Raw genomic sequence first — 16896 nt, forward strand, 5'->3', positions numbered from 1 at the left:
CTGGGCCTATTACAGGTTAGGGGACGGTATTAAAAGGTTAGCATTAGGGATGGGGGTCAAGTGTGAAAGATTTAGAAGTTTAGAATTAGTGAAGAAAGGTATTAGGTAGGTTTAAAAAGAGGGTTAGTTCTGGAGGGCAAAGATTCTGCTAAATTACAGTCAGCAAGTATAACCAAACTAATCTATCACCAACCTGTACCTACCCGTAAACCCATCCAAACCAAGTGATAACTAATTGTAAACCTGTACCTACTCGTAAACCCATCTAAACCAACTGATAACTAACAGCAAACCTGTACCTACCCGTTCACCTCACTAACTGCTAACCTGTATTTGTCCGTAAACCCATCCAGACCAAGCGATAACTAATTGTAAACCTGTACCTACCCGAAAATCCAACCAGACCAATCTATAACTAACCTACCCATGAACCATAACCTATACCTACCCATAAACCCAACCAGACCAACCTATAACTAACCACTAACCTGTACCTACCCACAACCCCAAGCAGACCAACCTATAACTAACCTCTAACCTGTACCTATCCATAAACGTAACTACACCAACCTATAACTAACCACTGACATATACCTACCCATAAACCGTAACCTTTAACCTGTACCTACCCATAAACTCAAACAGACCAACCTATAGCTAACCACAAAGCTGTACCTACCCATAAACCATACTAATTTATAACAATCACACAGAATGAAGCAGATTAGGAGTTAGTTATAGGTTGGTTGGTCCAGTTGGCTATGGGGATTGGGTGCAGGTTAGCGGTTGGTTATAGATTTCTTGGCCGGATCACTTCACCATTTCAGTAGATGTCTGGCGGGCAGCACTTGGGAAACTGAAATGGCGGCCATATTGCCTTCCGAGAAACCCATGTAAGGTGGAGTCCTAAAATATCTGCATAATGATAAAGCACAGGTACAACGGGGCTTACCAGGAATACGATGCTGGTGTTCTGATACAGCGCCCGCGCCACACAGATACGCTGCCGCTGACCGCCACTTAAGTTGATCCCCTACAAAAAAAAACGGAATGGAGATGCTATTACACCAGTCCCTGCACCCACAGTATCAGGGTCATCACACCAGTCCCTGTACCCCCAGTATCATCATCACACCAGTCCCTGCACACCCAGTATCATCATCACACCAGTCCCTGCACACCCAGTATCAGGGTCATCCCACCCGTCCCTGCACACCCAGTATAAGGGTCATCACACCAGTCCCAGCACCCCCAGTATCAGCATCACACCAGTCCCTGCACACCCAGTATCAGGGTCATCCCACCCGTCCCTGCACACCCAGTATAAGGGTCATCACACCAGTCCCAGCACCCCCAGTATCAGCATCACACCAGTCCCTGCACCTCCAGTATCATCATCACACCAGTCCTTGCACCACCAGTATCGTCATCACACCAGTCTCTGCAACCCCAATATCATCCTCACACCCGTCCCTGCCCCCAAGTATCATCATCATCACACCAGTCCCTGCACCCCCAGTATCAGCATCATCACACCAGTCCCTGCACACCCTGTATCGTCATCACACCAGTCCCTGCACCCCCAGTATAAGGGTCATCACACCAGTCCCTACACACCCAGTATCGTCATCACACCAGTCTCTGCACCCCCAGTATCGTCATTACACCAGTCCCTGCACCCCCAGTATCAGCATCACACCAGTCCCTGCATCCCCAATTTCTGCATCATCACACCAGTCCTTGCACCCCCAGTATCATCATCACACCAGTCCCTGCACCCCAGTATCACAATCACACCAGTCCTTGCACCCCCAGTATCATCATCACACCAGTCCATGCACCCCAGTATCACAATCACACCGGTCCCTGCACTCCAGTATCACAATCACACCAGTCCCTGCACCCCAGTATCATCATCACAAAAGTCCCTGCACCCCCAGTATCAGCATCACACCCATCCCTGCATCTCCAGTATCATCATCGCACCAGACCCTGCACCCCCAGTATCATCATCACAGCAGTCCCTGCACCCCAGTATCATCATCACAGCAGTCCCTGCACCCCCAGTATCATCATCACAGCAGTCCCTGCACCCCAGTATCATCATCACAGCAGTCCCTGCACCCCAGTATCATCATCACAGCAGTCCCTGCACCCCCAGTATCATCATCACAGCAGTCCCTGCACCCCAGTATCATCATCACAGCAGTCCCTGCACCCCAATATCAGTGTCATCACAGTAGTCCCTGCACCGCCAGTGTCAGCATCACACCAGTCCCTGTACCCCCAGTATCAGTGTCATCACAGCAGTCCCTGCACCCCCAGTATCAGTATCATCCTCACACCAGTCCCTGCATCCCTAGTATCATCATCACACCAGTCCCTGCACCCCTAGTATCAGCATCACAGCTGTCCCTGCACCCCCAGTATCATCGTCACACCAGTCCCTGCACCCCGAGTATCATCGTCACACCAGTACCTGCACCCCCAGTATCATCGTCACACCAGTCCCTGTTCCCCCAGTATCAGCATAATCACATTAGTCCCTGCACCCCCAGTATCAGCATCACACCAGTCCCTGCACCCCCAGTATCAGCATCACACCAGTCCCTGCACCCCCAGTATCGTCACACCAGTCCCTGCACCCCCAGTATCATCATCACACCAGTCCCTGCACCCCCAGTATCATCGTCACACCAGTCCCTGCACCCCCAGTATCATCGTCACACCAGTCCCTGCACCCCTAGTATCAGTGTCATCACACCAGTCCCTGCACCCCCAGTATCAGCATCATCACACCAGTCCCTGCAACCCCAGTATTATCCTCATACCAGTCCCTTTACCCCCAGTATCATCCGCACATTAGTCCCTGCACCTCCAGTATCATCATCACACCAGTCCCTGCACCCCCAGTATCATCGTCACACCAGTCCCTGCACCCCCAGTATCAGCATCACACCAGTCCCTGCACACCCAGTATCATCGTCACACCAGTCCCTGCACCCCCAGTATCAGCATCACACCAGTCCCTGCACCCCCAGTATCATCGTCACACCAGTCCCTGCACCCCCAGTATCCTCATCACACCAGTCCCTGCACCCCCAGTATCCTCATCACACCAGTCCCTGCACCCCCAGTATCATTGTCACACCAGTCCCTGCACGCCCAGTATCAGCATCACACCAGTCCCTGCACCCCCAGTATCGGCATCACACCAGTCCCTGCACCCCCAGTATCAGCATCATCACACCAGTCCCTGCAACCCCAGTATTATCCTCATACCAGTCCCTTTACCCCCAGTATCATCCGCACATTAGTCCCTGCACCTCCAGTATCATCGTCACACCAGTCCCTGCACCCCCAGTATCATTGTCACACCAGTCCCTGCACCCCCAGTATCAGCATCACACCAGTCCCTGCACCCCCAGTATCATCGTCACACCAGTCCCTGCACCCCCAGTATCATTGTCACACCAGTCCCTGCACCCCCAGTATCAGCATCACACCAGTCCCTGCACCCCCAGTATCATTGTCACACCAGTCCCTGCACCCCCAGTATCAGCATCACACCAGTCCCTGCACCCCCAGTATCAGCATCACACCAGTCCCTGCACCCCCAGTATCGGCATCACACCAGTCCCTGCACCCCCAGTATCATCGTCACACCAGTCCCTGCACCCCCAGTATCATTGTCACACCAGTCCCTGCAACCCCAGTATCAGCATCACACCAGTCCCTGCACCCCCAGTATCATTGTCACACCAGTCCCTGCACCCCCAGTATCATCGTCACACCAGTCCCTGCACCCCCAGTATCATTGTCACACCAGTCCCTGCACCCCCAGTATCAGATGTTATTATCACTATAAGTGTCAAAACAATTTGCGCTGCGGAATAAATGACCCTCTGCGGTCTGCAGGAATGCACACATCAGGGTATATTTAGTTCTTGTGCGCAGCGACGCTGTACTTATGGCACTGGGATCGCAGGATGTGTCGGGAATCTGCTGAATAATGGGACATCAGCTGCTAAACATTTACATATGCGGAGTGCCAGCGGCGTCATCTTGGGGTCCCGGGGGTACCATGGGGAAGGAGGGAGGTGGAGGATGGATAATGGGGGCTAACATGTAAAGTGGCATCATATAACGTAAATTACAGACATTTAGAACTTCTAGCCCAACCGTCCATTGCAGAGTAGAGCCCACGGGGGGCGCCACGGAGCCATGCAGCGTCCGACTCACTGCAGGAGGACCACTGGAAAGTTCTGTAACTTTATCATAGACTTTCAGTGTTCCGCTATTTTCAGGAACTCTGCTTGTTGTCAGTAAAAGGGAACATTCAGAGATTGGAAGTCCTTGATAATGTATCACGTCTGTACAGGGCTTCATCTTCTGGATGTTTCCATTCACGGACAGTAAACAGAGTTCTTCTGTGAGCCAAAATAAAGTGACAGAACTTGTCATAAAAGGGGCCTCTAGCCGGAAGCATTAACCAGAACTGCAAACTTCTAGGCAGGGTCTTGTTGCTAGGGATGGGGGGCACGATTCATAGCCCGGGTCCGTGGCTGGCGGTGGGAACAATTCATGTCTTGGGTCTCGTGGCTGGGGGAAGGGGGGGGGGGGGAATGATTCATATCCTGGGTGTTGTGGCTCAGAGGGGAAGCACAGTCACAGCCATGTCTTGTGGCAGGAGGTGGGGGTCGGGTACGATAAATAGCCTGATTCTCATGGCGGGGCAAGATTCATGTTCTGAGGGTTCATGCTATGCCTGCACATTACCCTTTCTCCAATTTCTGTTTGATCCCCAAAAGGCAGGAGGTCGATGTCCGGCTGCAGGGAGCAGGCGTCCGTCACCGCCTTATACCTGTAGAACGCAAGAACAGGGATCAGTCATGGAAGACAGGAGGATTTATAACAGAAAGCACGGGCGTCGAAGAGAGCACGGGTGGTTCAGCCGCAGTCCCTGTGATGTCTCCATATGTGGACGAAGTATACACAACCTGCACCTAGCTGAAGCCTCTGCAGGTGCGGAGGAGTCAGGTACAAGCTACCTGAGCACTACGACTGCACTGGGGCACTATATGGCGGCATGCACCAGCGCAGGTCCTCACCTCTTCTTGCTGAATGGGCTGCCGAAGGTGATGTTCTCCTCCACAGTGGCGTTGAGCAGCCACGGCTTTTGTCCTGCGTACGCCACCGAATATCTGTTCTTACTGCAAAGAGAAATGGAGAATATAAGAGACGGCGGAGGAAAAGCGGAGGAGCTCCAACCGCACTGACAACAGCGAGAAGGGCGGAGCCTCCGACAAATGACAGGGACACGGTCATCAGCAGGTACTGGATTATCATAAGTTCTGCATGTGGTGGGGCCCTGTGCATGGTCAGCTGCTGAGGGGCCCCACCCCACAGTTATAATGGTCCAGGTCAGTATATAGAGCGCCCCCTATTCTGGAGATCAGGCTCATATCCCCCAAATAAGAGGCAGAAGAGACAATGAATCAGAAGAGAAGCGACTCTCCGGGCGAAGCAGAGAGCGCAGCGTTATTAATGAGCGCGGCACACATGGTCGGTCCAGCCACGTCCCTGTAAGAATTACGGGAGGGAGGAAAGTTACGGTTAATGAATCAGGGGTTGGAAATGAAGAGTTTGCGGTTAATGGAGGCGGTTACAGGCACTACAATCACTAGCAATCATCAGGAGCCCCCAGAATCACCACATGTTAGAGAATCAGAGATGAGCAGGACCACCAGACCACAGATTGTACCTGTCCTCCTCCTCCGCGGTGACTTCTCCTGCGCTGCATGTTACCGAATGAGAAAAACATGAGAAAAAGTCATAAACAGATGGACTACAGCGGCACATACTCCAGTCACCTCCAGAGCTGCAGTCACGATTCTTTATACTCCAGTCACCTCCATAGCTGCAGTCACGATTCTTTATACTCCAGTCACCTCCAGAGCTGCAGTTCCAATGGTTATACTTAGCAGGCGCCTTGCTACACTCATCAGTAGAGCTTTAGTTCAAATTTTAATCCTGGGCAACGCCGAGTATCCCTGCTAGCTTAATAATCGCATACGTGTGGCAACGATATCTGCCCTCACGTGTCTGCCTGTTTGTGTAGGCATAGCTTATGATGTGCACCCCCTTCCACTCCGCCATGGAGCGGCGCAAGTGGCGGAGTGGAGGTGCGCCTGCACATCACCAAATAAATCCGTCTTGTAGCGGATTTGTAGGATGATTGACAGTTTAAACGATCATTTTGCATAAGCTGCTAATGGACACTAATGCCCATTAGTAGCTTATTAGCTTCATTTGCATGTAAATGAGCCTCCCTAAGCTCTATGCAGAAAACAGCCAGCGGTCTGTTCTCTGCATATAGCTCTTTTGTTCTGCCGTGGGACTGAAGCTGAATACAATGTTATCAGCACTCCTGTGGCGAAACACAGCATGCGGTCCCTGCTATCAGCTGGCCAGCCAAATTATGGATTTTAAGTTCAACTAAATATCATCGTTCGGTCGAAAAGAAAATGATGGTAGCATTTACACGCAATGATTATCGCTCAAAAGACATCGCGAGATTCAGAGCATTGCAGTTTTGTAGAAACTGTTTGGGTAAGAATACAAGGAGAGAACAACAGAAAGGACACCATTGTAGGTATTTACTATAGGCAAGACAAGCAGGAGATATTGATGAACTCTTTCTACATCAGATGGCCAAGCTCTCAAAAAAAGCTACAACATAGTGATCATGGGAGATTTTACCTATCCAGACATTTGTTGGGAATCTCTCTCAGGTAAAAGTAATGGATCCAACAACAACTTTATCTTTCAAAAGGTAGAAGAGAAAATGAGGGGATCTGCTATCTTGGACCTAATTCTTACCAGCAGGGAGGGAAAGGTTGAGCAAGTAAGGGTGGCTGGGGCCTTAGGAGGCAGTGATCATGCTATCCTTGAATGTTGGGTAATAAGGGGAGGAAGACCTGAGAAAACTCAGACCACAAAGGTTGGATTTCAGAAAGGCAGGTTTCAATGGACTCATAAAGAGGATAAGAAGAATCCAATGGCTGGATGTTCTTGAGGACAGAAATGCCCAAAAAAGGTTGGGAAATATTGTGAAATGAGATTCTCAAAACACATATTCGTCACATATATAAATATGTTTATCAAATGGAAAGAGAGGGGAATATCTAAAGAAGAATATAATGTGGAAACTGTAGGGTAAGTGTCAGAAAAGTTAAGGCTAATAATGATTTGAGGCTTGTAAGAGGGGCTAAAAGCAATAAAAAAGGATTTTGGAAGTCAAAAGAAATGTCCAAGATACTATAGGATTTTTACAGAATGATGTTGAGAAGGCCGAACTTTCAAATTCCTACTTTGTATCGGTTTTCTCTCAGAAAGTAGATGTAACATCAACTGATCTTCCCTGTGCTTTTGGGGGAATACAAGAATACAGGCTATTAGAGATGAGCGAGCATACTCGGTAAGGCGACATACTCGAGAGAGGGATCTCTCTCACTCTCCTCTGCAAACCATGTCCTATGAGAAACGGTTAAAGGATCTGGGAATGTTTAGCTTACAGAAGAGAAGGCTGAGAGGAGACGAAAGGCTCATTTACACGCAAAGACAATCTTTTAAACAATTGAAAGATTGACAGTTTTAGCGATCATTTTGCATAAAGTGCTAATGGGCACTAATGCCCATTTGTACTTTATCAGCTGCGTTTGCATGCAAATGAGCCCCCTAGAGCTGCTTGTAGAGCTCAGCAGGTGGTCTGAGCTCTGCAGTCAGCTTCTTTGTTCTTTCAGGGCCTGTCACAGGCTGAGGGCATGAATATAATGTAATTAGCAGCTCCCTTGAAGAACACAGCGTGCGGTCTGTTTTCTCACATGGGATGCAGAGAAAATACAATGTTATCTCTAGCTCCCGTAGAGAACACAACTTGAGGTCTGCATGATGATTTTTATACTCACCTAAAAATCATCCTTCAGACAAAAAGTGCAGGATGGTCGCATTTACACACAACGATTATCGCTCATATACCATCGTTTTAACGAATTTTGAGCGATAATCGTTGCACATAAATGGGCCTTTAATAGCTGTCTACAAATATCTGAAGGGCTGTCACAGTGCAGAGGGATCAGCCCTATTCTCATCTGCACAAGGAAAAACTAGAAGCAATGGGATGAAACTGAAAGGGAGGAGACAGAATAGATATTAGACAGTGAGTGGGATCAATGAGTGGAACAGATTACCACAGGAGGTGGCGAGTTCTCCTTCAATCGAAGTCTTCAGAGGCTGGACAGACATCTGTCTGGGATGATTTAGTGACCCTGCATTGAGAAGGGGGTGTGGTCCCAGAGTCACAACCAGAGCTGCAGCCACAATGCTTATACTCTAGTCACAACCAGAGCTGAGCTCACGATTCTACTCCACTCACAGCCAGAGCTGCAGTTTCAATTCTTATATTCCAGCCACATACCAGGCTGTAGTCATTCTTTTATTCCAGTCTATGGTCTATTAGTACAGTTTATTTCTCCCTGTTATCAGCCATGTTATGCTGGGGAGGTGACTATAGGACAGGTGAGTACAGGTTATTACTCCCTGTTATCAGCCATGTCAGGCTGGGGGCGGTGACTGTAGGAAAGGTGAGTTCAGTCTTTTACTCCCTATTATCAGCCACGTCAGACTGGGGGAGGTGACTGTAAGAGAGGTGAGTAAAGTCTATTGCTCCCTGGTATCAGCCACTGGGGGAGGCTGCTCACAGGTGGATCTAGATAACACATGCAGGTCTGATGGCAACCTTCTGCTGTTGTCATGTGGCCGCCCTATGGGGTAACACGTAAGATCAGCGGTTTAGTAATTAGCGTTGGGAGGAGGTCGGTACCTGTAGAGTCCGTCTGCTCTGCGGTCGCCTTCAGCAGGGAGTCTGAAATGTGCAGCAGAAAGGGATTATATAGAAAGGGTTCTGCAGATAACAAACGCGGTGGCAAAAGAGGAACGCCAGGAGGACGGAGACAGAGAAAAATCTACCGCAGGAAGCTGGAGAAGAAACAGGTGAGTATCCCACATCAGGACTGTATCACACAGGATGAGCTTAGATACCACAGCTGAGGAGCACATGAGGGGGGGTGTAGTGTAGAGCTCGGAGACTGTATCACACGGGCTTAGATACAGTGAGCACATGATGGGGGGTGTAGCACGGCTGCGAACCACTCAACACGAATTCACTGCAGCAGACGACGTCACCTGTAAAGTCAGAGTTTTGCGCCACTTACTTGCTCCAGCACACTCGTCCCTCCAGCGTCTGCATTTCTCCGAGAATGGCGAGCAGCAATGAGGATTTGCCGCATCCGACTTGTCCCACCACCATGGTCAGCTGACCTGCGCACAACACGCTGATGATTAGTACCACCACTCCATGACAACAGCGACAGACATATAGGTAACACTGTGCCAATCATGGGGCCCGAAGGTGAAAGCTCCGCCCCTTGGATGCCCGAAATCTACAGAATCTTTCACAGGTTGCCATGGAAATGTTGGTTAAAAACATGACATCTCCCACAATGCAGTGCAGCATAGAAAGCTGTCACTGCAGCTCCGTATGTGACTGGAGGCTAAGCATGATGTAACTCAATGAGCGCTGCGGTACTGGTGTGATGGATTTCTTACCTGTCGGTATTTGGATATCGATATTTGATAACGTCGCTAGTCCTGTCCCCCAGGAGAAGTATCCGCCATACACCTGGAAAAGAAGGAACGCCACCATTACTACCTGAAGATAAGCCCCTCCCACTTACAGAGGTTACGGTAGGTACAACGTATCCATCATCCTTCTAACTGACACCGCAGCCGTCTAGATGTACTGAGAAGGCAGATGGGAGACACCTTGATGGCGGCCTCCTCGCTGTCCTGGGGGCGTAGTTGTCTTCGTGGGGACGATTCGTAGCGGTCCAGCTGGTACCTCAGTGGCTGCTTCCTGTTGATGGCTCTTGAGTGCTGCAGACAAATGAGTCAGAGTTAGCAGCGCCCCCATCTGTGTGCTAGGTACAGTGAGGGGGTTTCTCTGCATCTCAGTAGACCCCATTGCAGTACCCTTATGCTACAGTGACTGCAGTCTCTAAGTACTCCGGTATTCAGGTCGGCATCTAAAGCAATGACTAATAACTAATGCGACTAACACAGCAATACTACCGCGCTCAACCAGTTTAAATAAAGCTGCAATGCTACAACTGCGTAACAGACAACGGACATTTACCAATGGATCTGCAGCACGTTTGTGGCATAAGAAATTTGCAATTTTTGGTTCACAGCGAGTCTGCGCAATAATCAGGGACTTTCTAAATAAATGGTGCTAACCAGGAGGGGGCCGGCTCACTTACACTGCAAGTTTGCGCAAAGGGAAATCCACACCAGCTCATAACTGACGTAGATACTAATTTATGGCTTAAGGACGTTCAGAGATGTGCCAAGCAGATTAAGAGCCATGCTCTTATTCAGGCTGCGACGGATTACGACGTGGATTTGATGTGGAACCTGTAGCGAATTCACAGCAAGAAAGTGTTGAAATCTGCTCGGTAGTCTATATGGCGCAGATTTTTTCCACGCAAGGATTTTAACCCCTTCCCGCCACAGGACGTAAGGCTACATCATGGAAAGCTGATACTTAAGGCAACATGATGTAACCTTACATCATGTGGATCTCTCGGGATCTATGCAGATCGTGACATGTAAAAGGTTCACAGATGGAGGGCGATCCTCTGTGATGTCATTGGACCCCTGCAATATAATCGCAGAGGGCCGATGGGTTGTCATGGCAACAGGATACCAGCTACAGGCGTCCTGCTTTGCCATTGTCTATGATTGATATGACCAGCGATAAGGCATTGCAGAACACAGGTCCTGAAATGACTTTCCATAGCGATCATAGATGTCATGGTACAAGTCCCCTACAGGGACATAATTTGACAAAAAAAACTTAAAGAAATAGTGTAACAAAAAAAACATTTAAATAAAAAATATTCAAAAAAAAAAGAGTTTATGCGCATTTTCCCCTATTTATATAATATAAAAAAATTATATTATAAAAAAATGTAAGAAAAACCCGACGTATGTGGTATCATCGCGTCCATAAATAAACGACCTGTACTATATTTTCAGCGCACTAATTATCCTGCACAGCAAAAGCCATAAAAAACTGAGGTAAAATGCTTATTTTATTCATTTTACCTTCAAAAAAAGCGCAATAAAAAAGATAAAAAAAGCTATTATGTACCGCAAAATGGTGCAAATTACAACTACAAGTCGTGTCGCAAAAAGCAAGCCGTCACAGAGCTCCATCAATGGAAAAATAACTTGGAATGCAACAATGCAAAAATAATGATAATTTTAAATGTTTTTTTTAAAAAGGGTTTTTATTGTGTAAAAGTAGAAAAACCTAAAAAAATTATAATGTTTTTGGTATAATTGTAATCATACCGCCTGCAGAAAAAATGTCAGAATTGATGTGTTTTCTCTCCCTGCTCTCAAAAAATTAATAATAAAAGTGTTACTATACATCATATGCACCCAAAGATGGTACCAATAAAAACTATACTTCGCGAATCGCAACACAAAAAACAAGCCCTTATACGGCCGAGTCAACAGAAAAATAAAAAAGTTATGGCTCTTGAAAAATGAAAATGAAAATCCCACAAAAACTGTTGTGTCTTTAAACCAAAATAGGCCCTGTCCTTCAGGGGTTAAAAGATGAGACGCTGCGCATTTCATTCTTTACTCTTAAGGATCTCTGTTTGCTGTCAGTGAACTGGATCTTCCTTGCTTTCATCCAGAGGTTGAAAACCCGTCTTAACCTGAAACTTCCCAAAAGACAGCGTGACAATGTATCAGTGCGAGGCGACCACCTCAGCAGCACAAATCTCCCTCCGGTCCAGCGGGTTTGTTACAATATATCAGCCGGGAGTGCAGAGGATGTCTAGACTGGATACATTGTAACAAACCCTCAGCACAGAGAAGTATTAGATCAGGACAGATTTTAGCCTCTGGTTGCTCCTCAGCATTTCGTTTACGTCAGCGGCGACCTGAGACTAGCGCGGTACGTACAATTCCAGGATGCTTCCGGCAGGCGTCCAGCAGGGCCGGGGACTCGCCGTTCCTCGTGCTGTCATCTCTGATTTCGTCGCTGGTGAAGAACTCACTTAATTTCTGAACGCTGCAGGGAGAGAAGCCGAGATGTGATGTCATCCGAGCGGAAGGCAAGGTATACAGTGAACCTGAATACATAAGACTACAGAACAACAGATCCGACCGCCAGAGCGATGGAAGAGACACCCTCCGCTGATAATATAGTTATGTAATAAATGGCACCTGGGGGTTACGGTGTACGGTTCTACTACTACAAGGGATGACTCTATCCAATATGCTACTATGTACATCACTTAGGTGGAATCGGCTTCTGACTAAGGTAACAGTACGGCGCCCCCCCTCCCCAAGTGGTCATAATGGGTTTTTACAAGCCACCAGTAACAATAAGGAATGTGATGACGCACCTGACAAGCGCCTTCACCGCAAACCGGACCACCGTGGAGAGCAGGAAGAGCGGCGTGACCAGGATGTGGAATAACGACAAGGATGCAAAGGCACTGGCCGGAGTCAGGGTCACACCCTCCACGTACACATGCGTCACAAATGTCTGCGGGTCATGCAAGAAACAATCAAAAATTAGCAGGGGCCCCACCGTCACAAAGCCACACAGGAAAGTAAATGAACCCCGACAGATGAGTGTTAATCCCCAATCAGCGTGAATACAAATATATAACCTGCCAGGCACAAATTGATCTTACCGCCAGCACGGCCGCTATGGGGATGGCTGCGTTCATGAATACTGCAAAACACAGAAAATAGCAGTGAAAACTACAACTCCCAGCATGACCAATCACCACCCATCCCCATTACTGCACATTGGCAATCAGCTTCATGTTTCCTGTTTATCTTCAGCACATCAGTGATACATTGATTCCAATAAGTACCCCATAGAACCAAACTATAAGCTCTATAGGCTCCAGTGATATATGATCCAGATATGGGCTCTGTTTAGGCTCCAGTGATATAGGATCCAGCTATAAGCTCTATAGGTTCCAGTGATATATGACCCAGCTATAAACTCTATAGGCTCCAGTGATATAGGATCCAGCTATGGACTCTATAGGCTCCAGTGATATAGGATCCAGCTATGGCCTCTGTTTAGGCTCCAGTGATATAGGACCCAGCTATAAAAACTCTACAGGCTCCAGTGATATAGGACACAGCTATGGGCTCTACAGATTCCAGTGATATAGGAAGCAGCAGGGGCGTAACTATAGAGGATGCAGGGGATGCGGTTGCACCCGGGCCCAGGAGCCTTAGGGGGCCCATAAGGCCTCTCTTCTCCATATAGGGAACCCAGTACTATAAGTAAAGCATTATAGTTGGGGGCCCTGTTACAAGTTTTGCATCGGGGTCTGGGAACTTCAAGTTACGGCTCTGGGAAGCAGCTATACGCTCTATAGGCTACAGTGATATAGGATCCACGTATGGGCTCTGTTTAGGCTCCAGTGATATAGGATCCAGCTATAAGCTCTATAGGTTCCAGTGATATACGACCCAGCTATAACTTCTATACTATACAGGCTCCAGTGATATAGGATCTAGCTATTGACTCTATAGGCTCCAGTGATATAGAATCCAGCTATGGCCTCTGTTTAGGCTCCAGTGATATAGGATCCAGCTATGGCCTCTGTTTAGGCTCCAGTGATATAGGACTCAGCTATAAACTCTACAGGCTCCAGTGATATAGGACCCGGCTATGGGCTCTACAGATTCCAGTGATATAGGAAGCAGCTATACGCTCTATAGGCTACAGTGATATAGGATCCACGTATGGGCTCTATAGACACCAGTATTATAGAATCTGCTGCTATGGGCTCTATAGGCTCCAGTACTATTGACTCCAGACGCTATAGGCTCTGCTTTTATAAGCTTCATAGGCTTCATTCGTAACTAACAATCAAGCAGTTGAGGAGAATCCGCTCTCTAGAATACAGTTAGATCCGTAAAGGGTTAATTCTGCCACCCCTCCTCTGTATCACCTACACAATGAGACAATAGGGCACTCTCTTGCTTTCACCCCGCAGGCTGCAGCTTTGCCCGGTATATTCCCATCTGTTGGAATGACCCAGTTTCTGAGATGTCGCTCGGCATCCGCAGCTCTTAATGTAATTCCAAGAGTCAGTGCCCCTCCTCCAGACATGTGCTTCAATCATACTGTATATAGTGAAATAGACCATGCTGGTATAACCTGGGTATCTCCTATATATAATTATATATGTACAGCTGAACTAAATTATATATCTCCAGTGACTAGCTGATACACCCGGCTTCGTTCGAATTACTTTGGTCCAGGTGTTTACCTGCTGTTCGCATGGAAAATGTTATGGCATCGTGATTACTTCAGAGGAACCGCAGAATAAAATATCTATACAAATAGAGGAGCGTTAGATTCTCCTCAGACTGCATGTACCAATGTCCCTCTGCAGAATGTGCCACCCTCCAACTCTCTTCACTTTTTAACTTTAAAGGTAACATCCCTTTTTAATTAAATTTTACCCCAGACAGGAAGTTGCAGCCTCTTCTAAGCCTTAAAGGCATGTGTCATCCCTGCAGTCCATGTCCTCTTCCTTAGATTCTTCTAAGTATATACACATAGAGGAGTGTAAGATTCTCCTCAGACTGCATGTACCGATGTCCCTCTGCAGAATATTCACCCCTCCCACTCTCCTCATTTTTTACCCTTAAATGTAACACCCATTTTATTCAAAATTTACCCCCAGACTGGAGGTTGCAGCCCTTTCTTAGCCTTTAAGGCTCCATCCCTGCAGGCCATGGCCGCTTCCTTCTGTACTTTACAGCCTTTCAATGTATACACACAGAGGTTAGTTAGATTGTTCTTAGTATATACACATAGAGGTGAGCTGGACTCTCCTCAGTACATACACACAGAGGTCAGTTAGAATGTTGTGCCAAATTTCATGCTTGTACAACACTGGGAAGTTACATTACAGAGGGGTGCACTTACTTCTGCAACTGGCATTGAATAATCGAGTTGTGACCCCTTTACTCTTCCTATTTAGGACCTAAAGAATGTTCCTGCCAAATTTCACGTTTGTACAACACCAGGAAGTTAGAGAATTAGTGGTGAGTCAGTCAGTAAGGGCTTTCACCTTTATATATATAGGTATGAAGCATGCTGATATAACCTGGGTATCTCCTGTATAAAATTATATATGCACAGCTGGTATAAGTTATACATCCTGTATATAGTGATATGGAGCAAGCTGATATAACCTGGGTATATATGAACAGCTGGTATAAGTTATGCATTCTTTATATAGTGATATGGAGCAGGCCAGTATAACCTGGGTATCTCCAGTATATAATTATATATGTACAGTTGGTATAAGTTATACATCCTGCATATAGTGATATGGAGCATGCTGGAATAACCTGGGTATCTCTGGTATATAATTATATATGTACAGATGTCATGTGTTATACATTTCCTGTATATATTAATATGGAACACGCTGGTATAACCTGGGTATCTCCAGTATATAATTATATACGTACAGTTGGTACAAGTTATACATCCTGTGTATAGTGATATGGAGCATGCTGGAATAGCCTGGGTATATCTGGTATATAATTATATATGTACAGATGTCATGTGTTATACATTTCCTGTATATATTAATATGGAACACGCTGGTATAACCTGGGTTTCTCCAGTATATAATTATATATGTACAGTTGGTACAAGTTATACATCCTGTGTATAGTGATATGGAGCATGCTGGAATAGCCTGGGTATCTCTGGTATATAATTATATATGTACAGCTGGTAAAAGTTATACATTTCCTTTATTTAGTGATCTGGAGCATGCTGGTATAACCTGGTATCTCCTGTACATAATTATTTATGCGTGTACAAGCAGTATAATTTATACCAGCAATACACATATGATTGCATACAGTACATACCTGGTTACTCTGCATGTTCCACAGACTCTGCACTCTTCCTCAGTATTAGGCATGGCTAGCCAGATCACAACAACAGGTCCTCAGTGGAAGGGAGGACCGCGTGTCGGGATTGCCTGCAGCCTCTAATTGGCTGCCAAATTCCCCAGGAAATGTCCCACCGATCCCGAAGTGCTACCCACAGCCGGTTGCAATTACAACCCCTGCGACTCCTAGTGGTACACCTCTGACTCCCATCCTCGACTTCTAGTATCGTCTCAGAAGCCAAAGCCCCTCTTCCAGACATGTACTCCCATTTTCTGTTCCCATTGTTGCCCCCCCATTGCCTGGCACTCACTGGAGAGAGAGGTGTGCAGCGCAAAGGTCTTCAGGCTGGTGAGCTCCTTCATGCGGGTCTCCTCCACGCTGGCACAGAAGACGTTCTCCCAGGCATAGAGCTTCAGCAGTTTGATGCCCTTCAGGATCTCGTTAGTCTTCTTCAGTCTCTCGGTGGAATAATCCTGAAGAGAGGAAGAGACATTACTTCCTCGCCTGAGGGTCACGACCGGACCCCGGGGCCACACTCACCAGCGTGTTCTTCTGGACCTCCGCCAGCTTCGTAGCAATGAAGTACTGTACCGGGGCGAGCAACACGATGACCGCGGCGCCCACCAGAGCGCTGACCCCCAGCAGCTTATAGAGGAGGATGACGCCCATAATGATCTGCACAGAGCAAGAGTCAGAATATAGTATACATAGCAACCGCAATGCCCGAAGCGATAACCAGCCTGTATATCATATCTGAGGGGTATTCACAGCCCCGCCCCCATCTATTACTACTGACATCCA

General features: G+C 47.3%; 1 protein-coding gene across 4 annotated transcripts in view; it reads right to left on the minus strand.

Annotated features, from left to right (window-relative positions):
- ABCC9 (ATP binding cassette subfamily C member 9) overlaps nucleotides 1–16896 on the minus strand; it is a 62365-nt gene that overhangs the window by 24906 nt on the left and 20563 nt on the right. For 3 of the 4 annotated variants that reach the window (XM_066590750.1, XM_066590751.1, XM_066590749.1), the window contains exons 10-22: nucleotides 16636–16770; nucleotides 16406–16568; nucleotides 12840–12880; nucleotides 12546–12688; nucleotides 12100–12208; nucleotides 9886–9996; nucleotides 9670–9742; nucleotides 9276–9381; nucleotides 8885–8926; nucleotides 5765–5797; nucleotides 5112–5213; nucleotides 4780–4864; nucleotides 953–1033 (exon numbers count right to left, since the gene is read on the minus strand). In XM_066590750.1, coding sequence (XP_066446847.1) covers nucleotides 953–1033; nucleotides 4780–4864; nucleotides 5112–5213; nucleotides 5765–5797; nucleotides 8885–8926; nucleotides 9276–9381; nucleotides 9670–9742; nucleotides 9886–9996; nucleotides 12100–12208; nucleotides 12546–12688; nucleotides 12840–12880; nucleotides 16406–16568; nucleotides 16636–16770 — 1224 coding nt within the window. The remainder of the gene's footprint in view (nucleotides 1–952; nucleotides 1034–4779; nucleotides 4865–5111; nucleotides 5214–5764; nucleotides 5798–8884; nucleotides 8927–9275; nucleotides 9382–9669; nucleotides 9743–9885; nucleotides 9997–12099; nucleotides 12209–12545; nucleotides 12689–12839; nucleotides 12881–16405; nucleotides 16569–16635; nucleotides 16771–16896) is intronic. The other variant, XM_066590753.1, reaches the window with a different exon arrangement.

This window comes from Eleutherodactylus coqui, chromosome 2 (genome assembly GCF_035609145.1).
Source record: "Eleutherodactylus coqui strain aEleCoq1 chromosome 2, aEleCoq1.hap1, whole genome shotgun sequence".
NCBI lineage: Eukaryota > Metazoa > Chordata > Amphibia > Anura > Eleutherodactylidae > Eleutherodactylus > Eleutherodactylus coqui.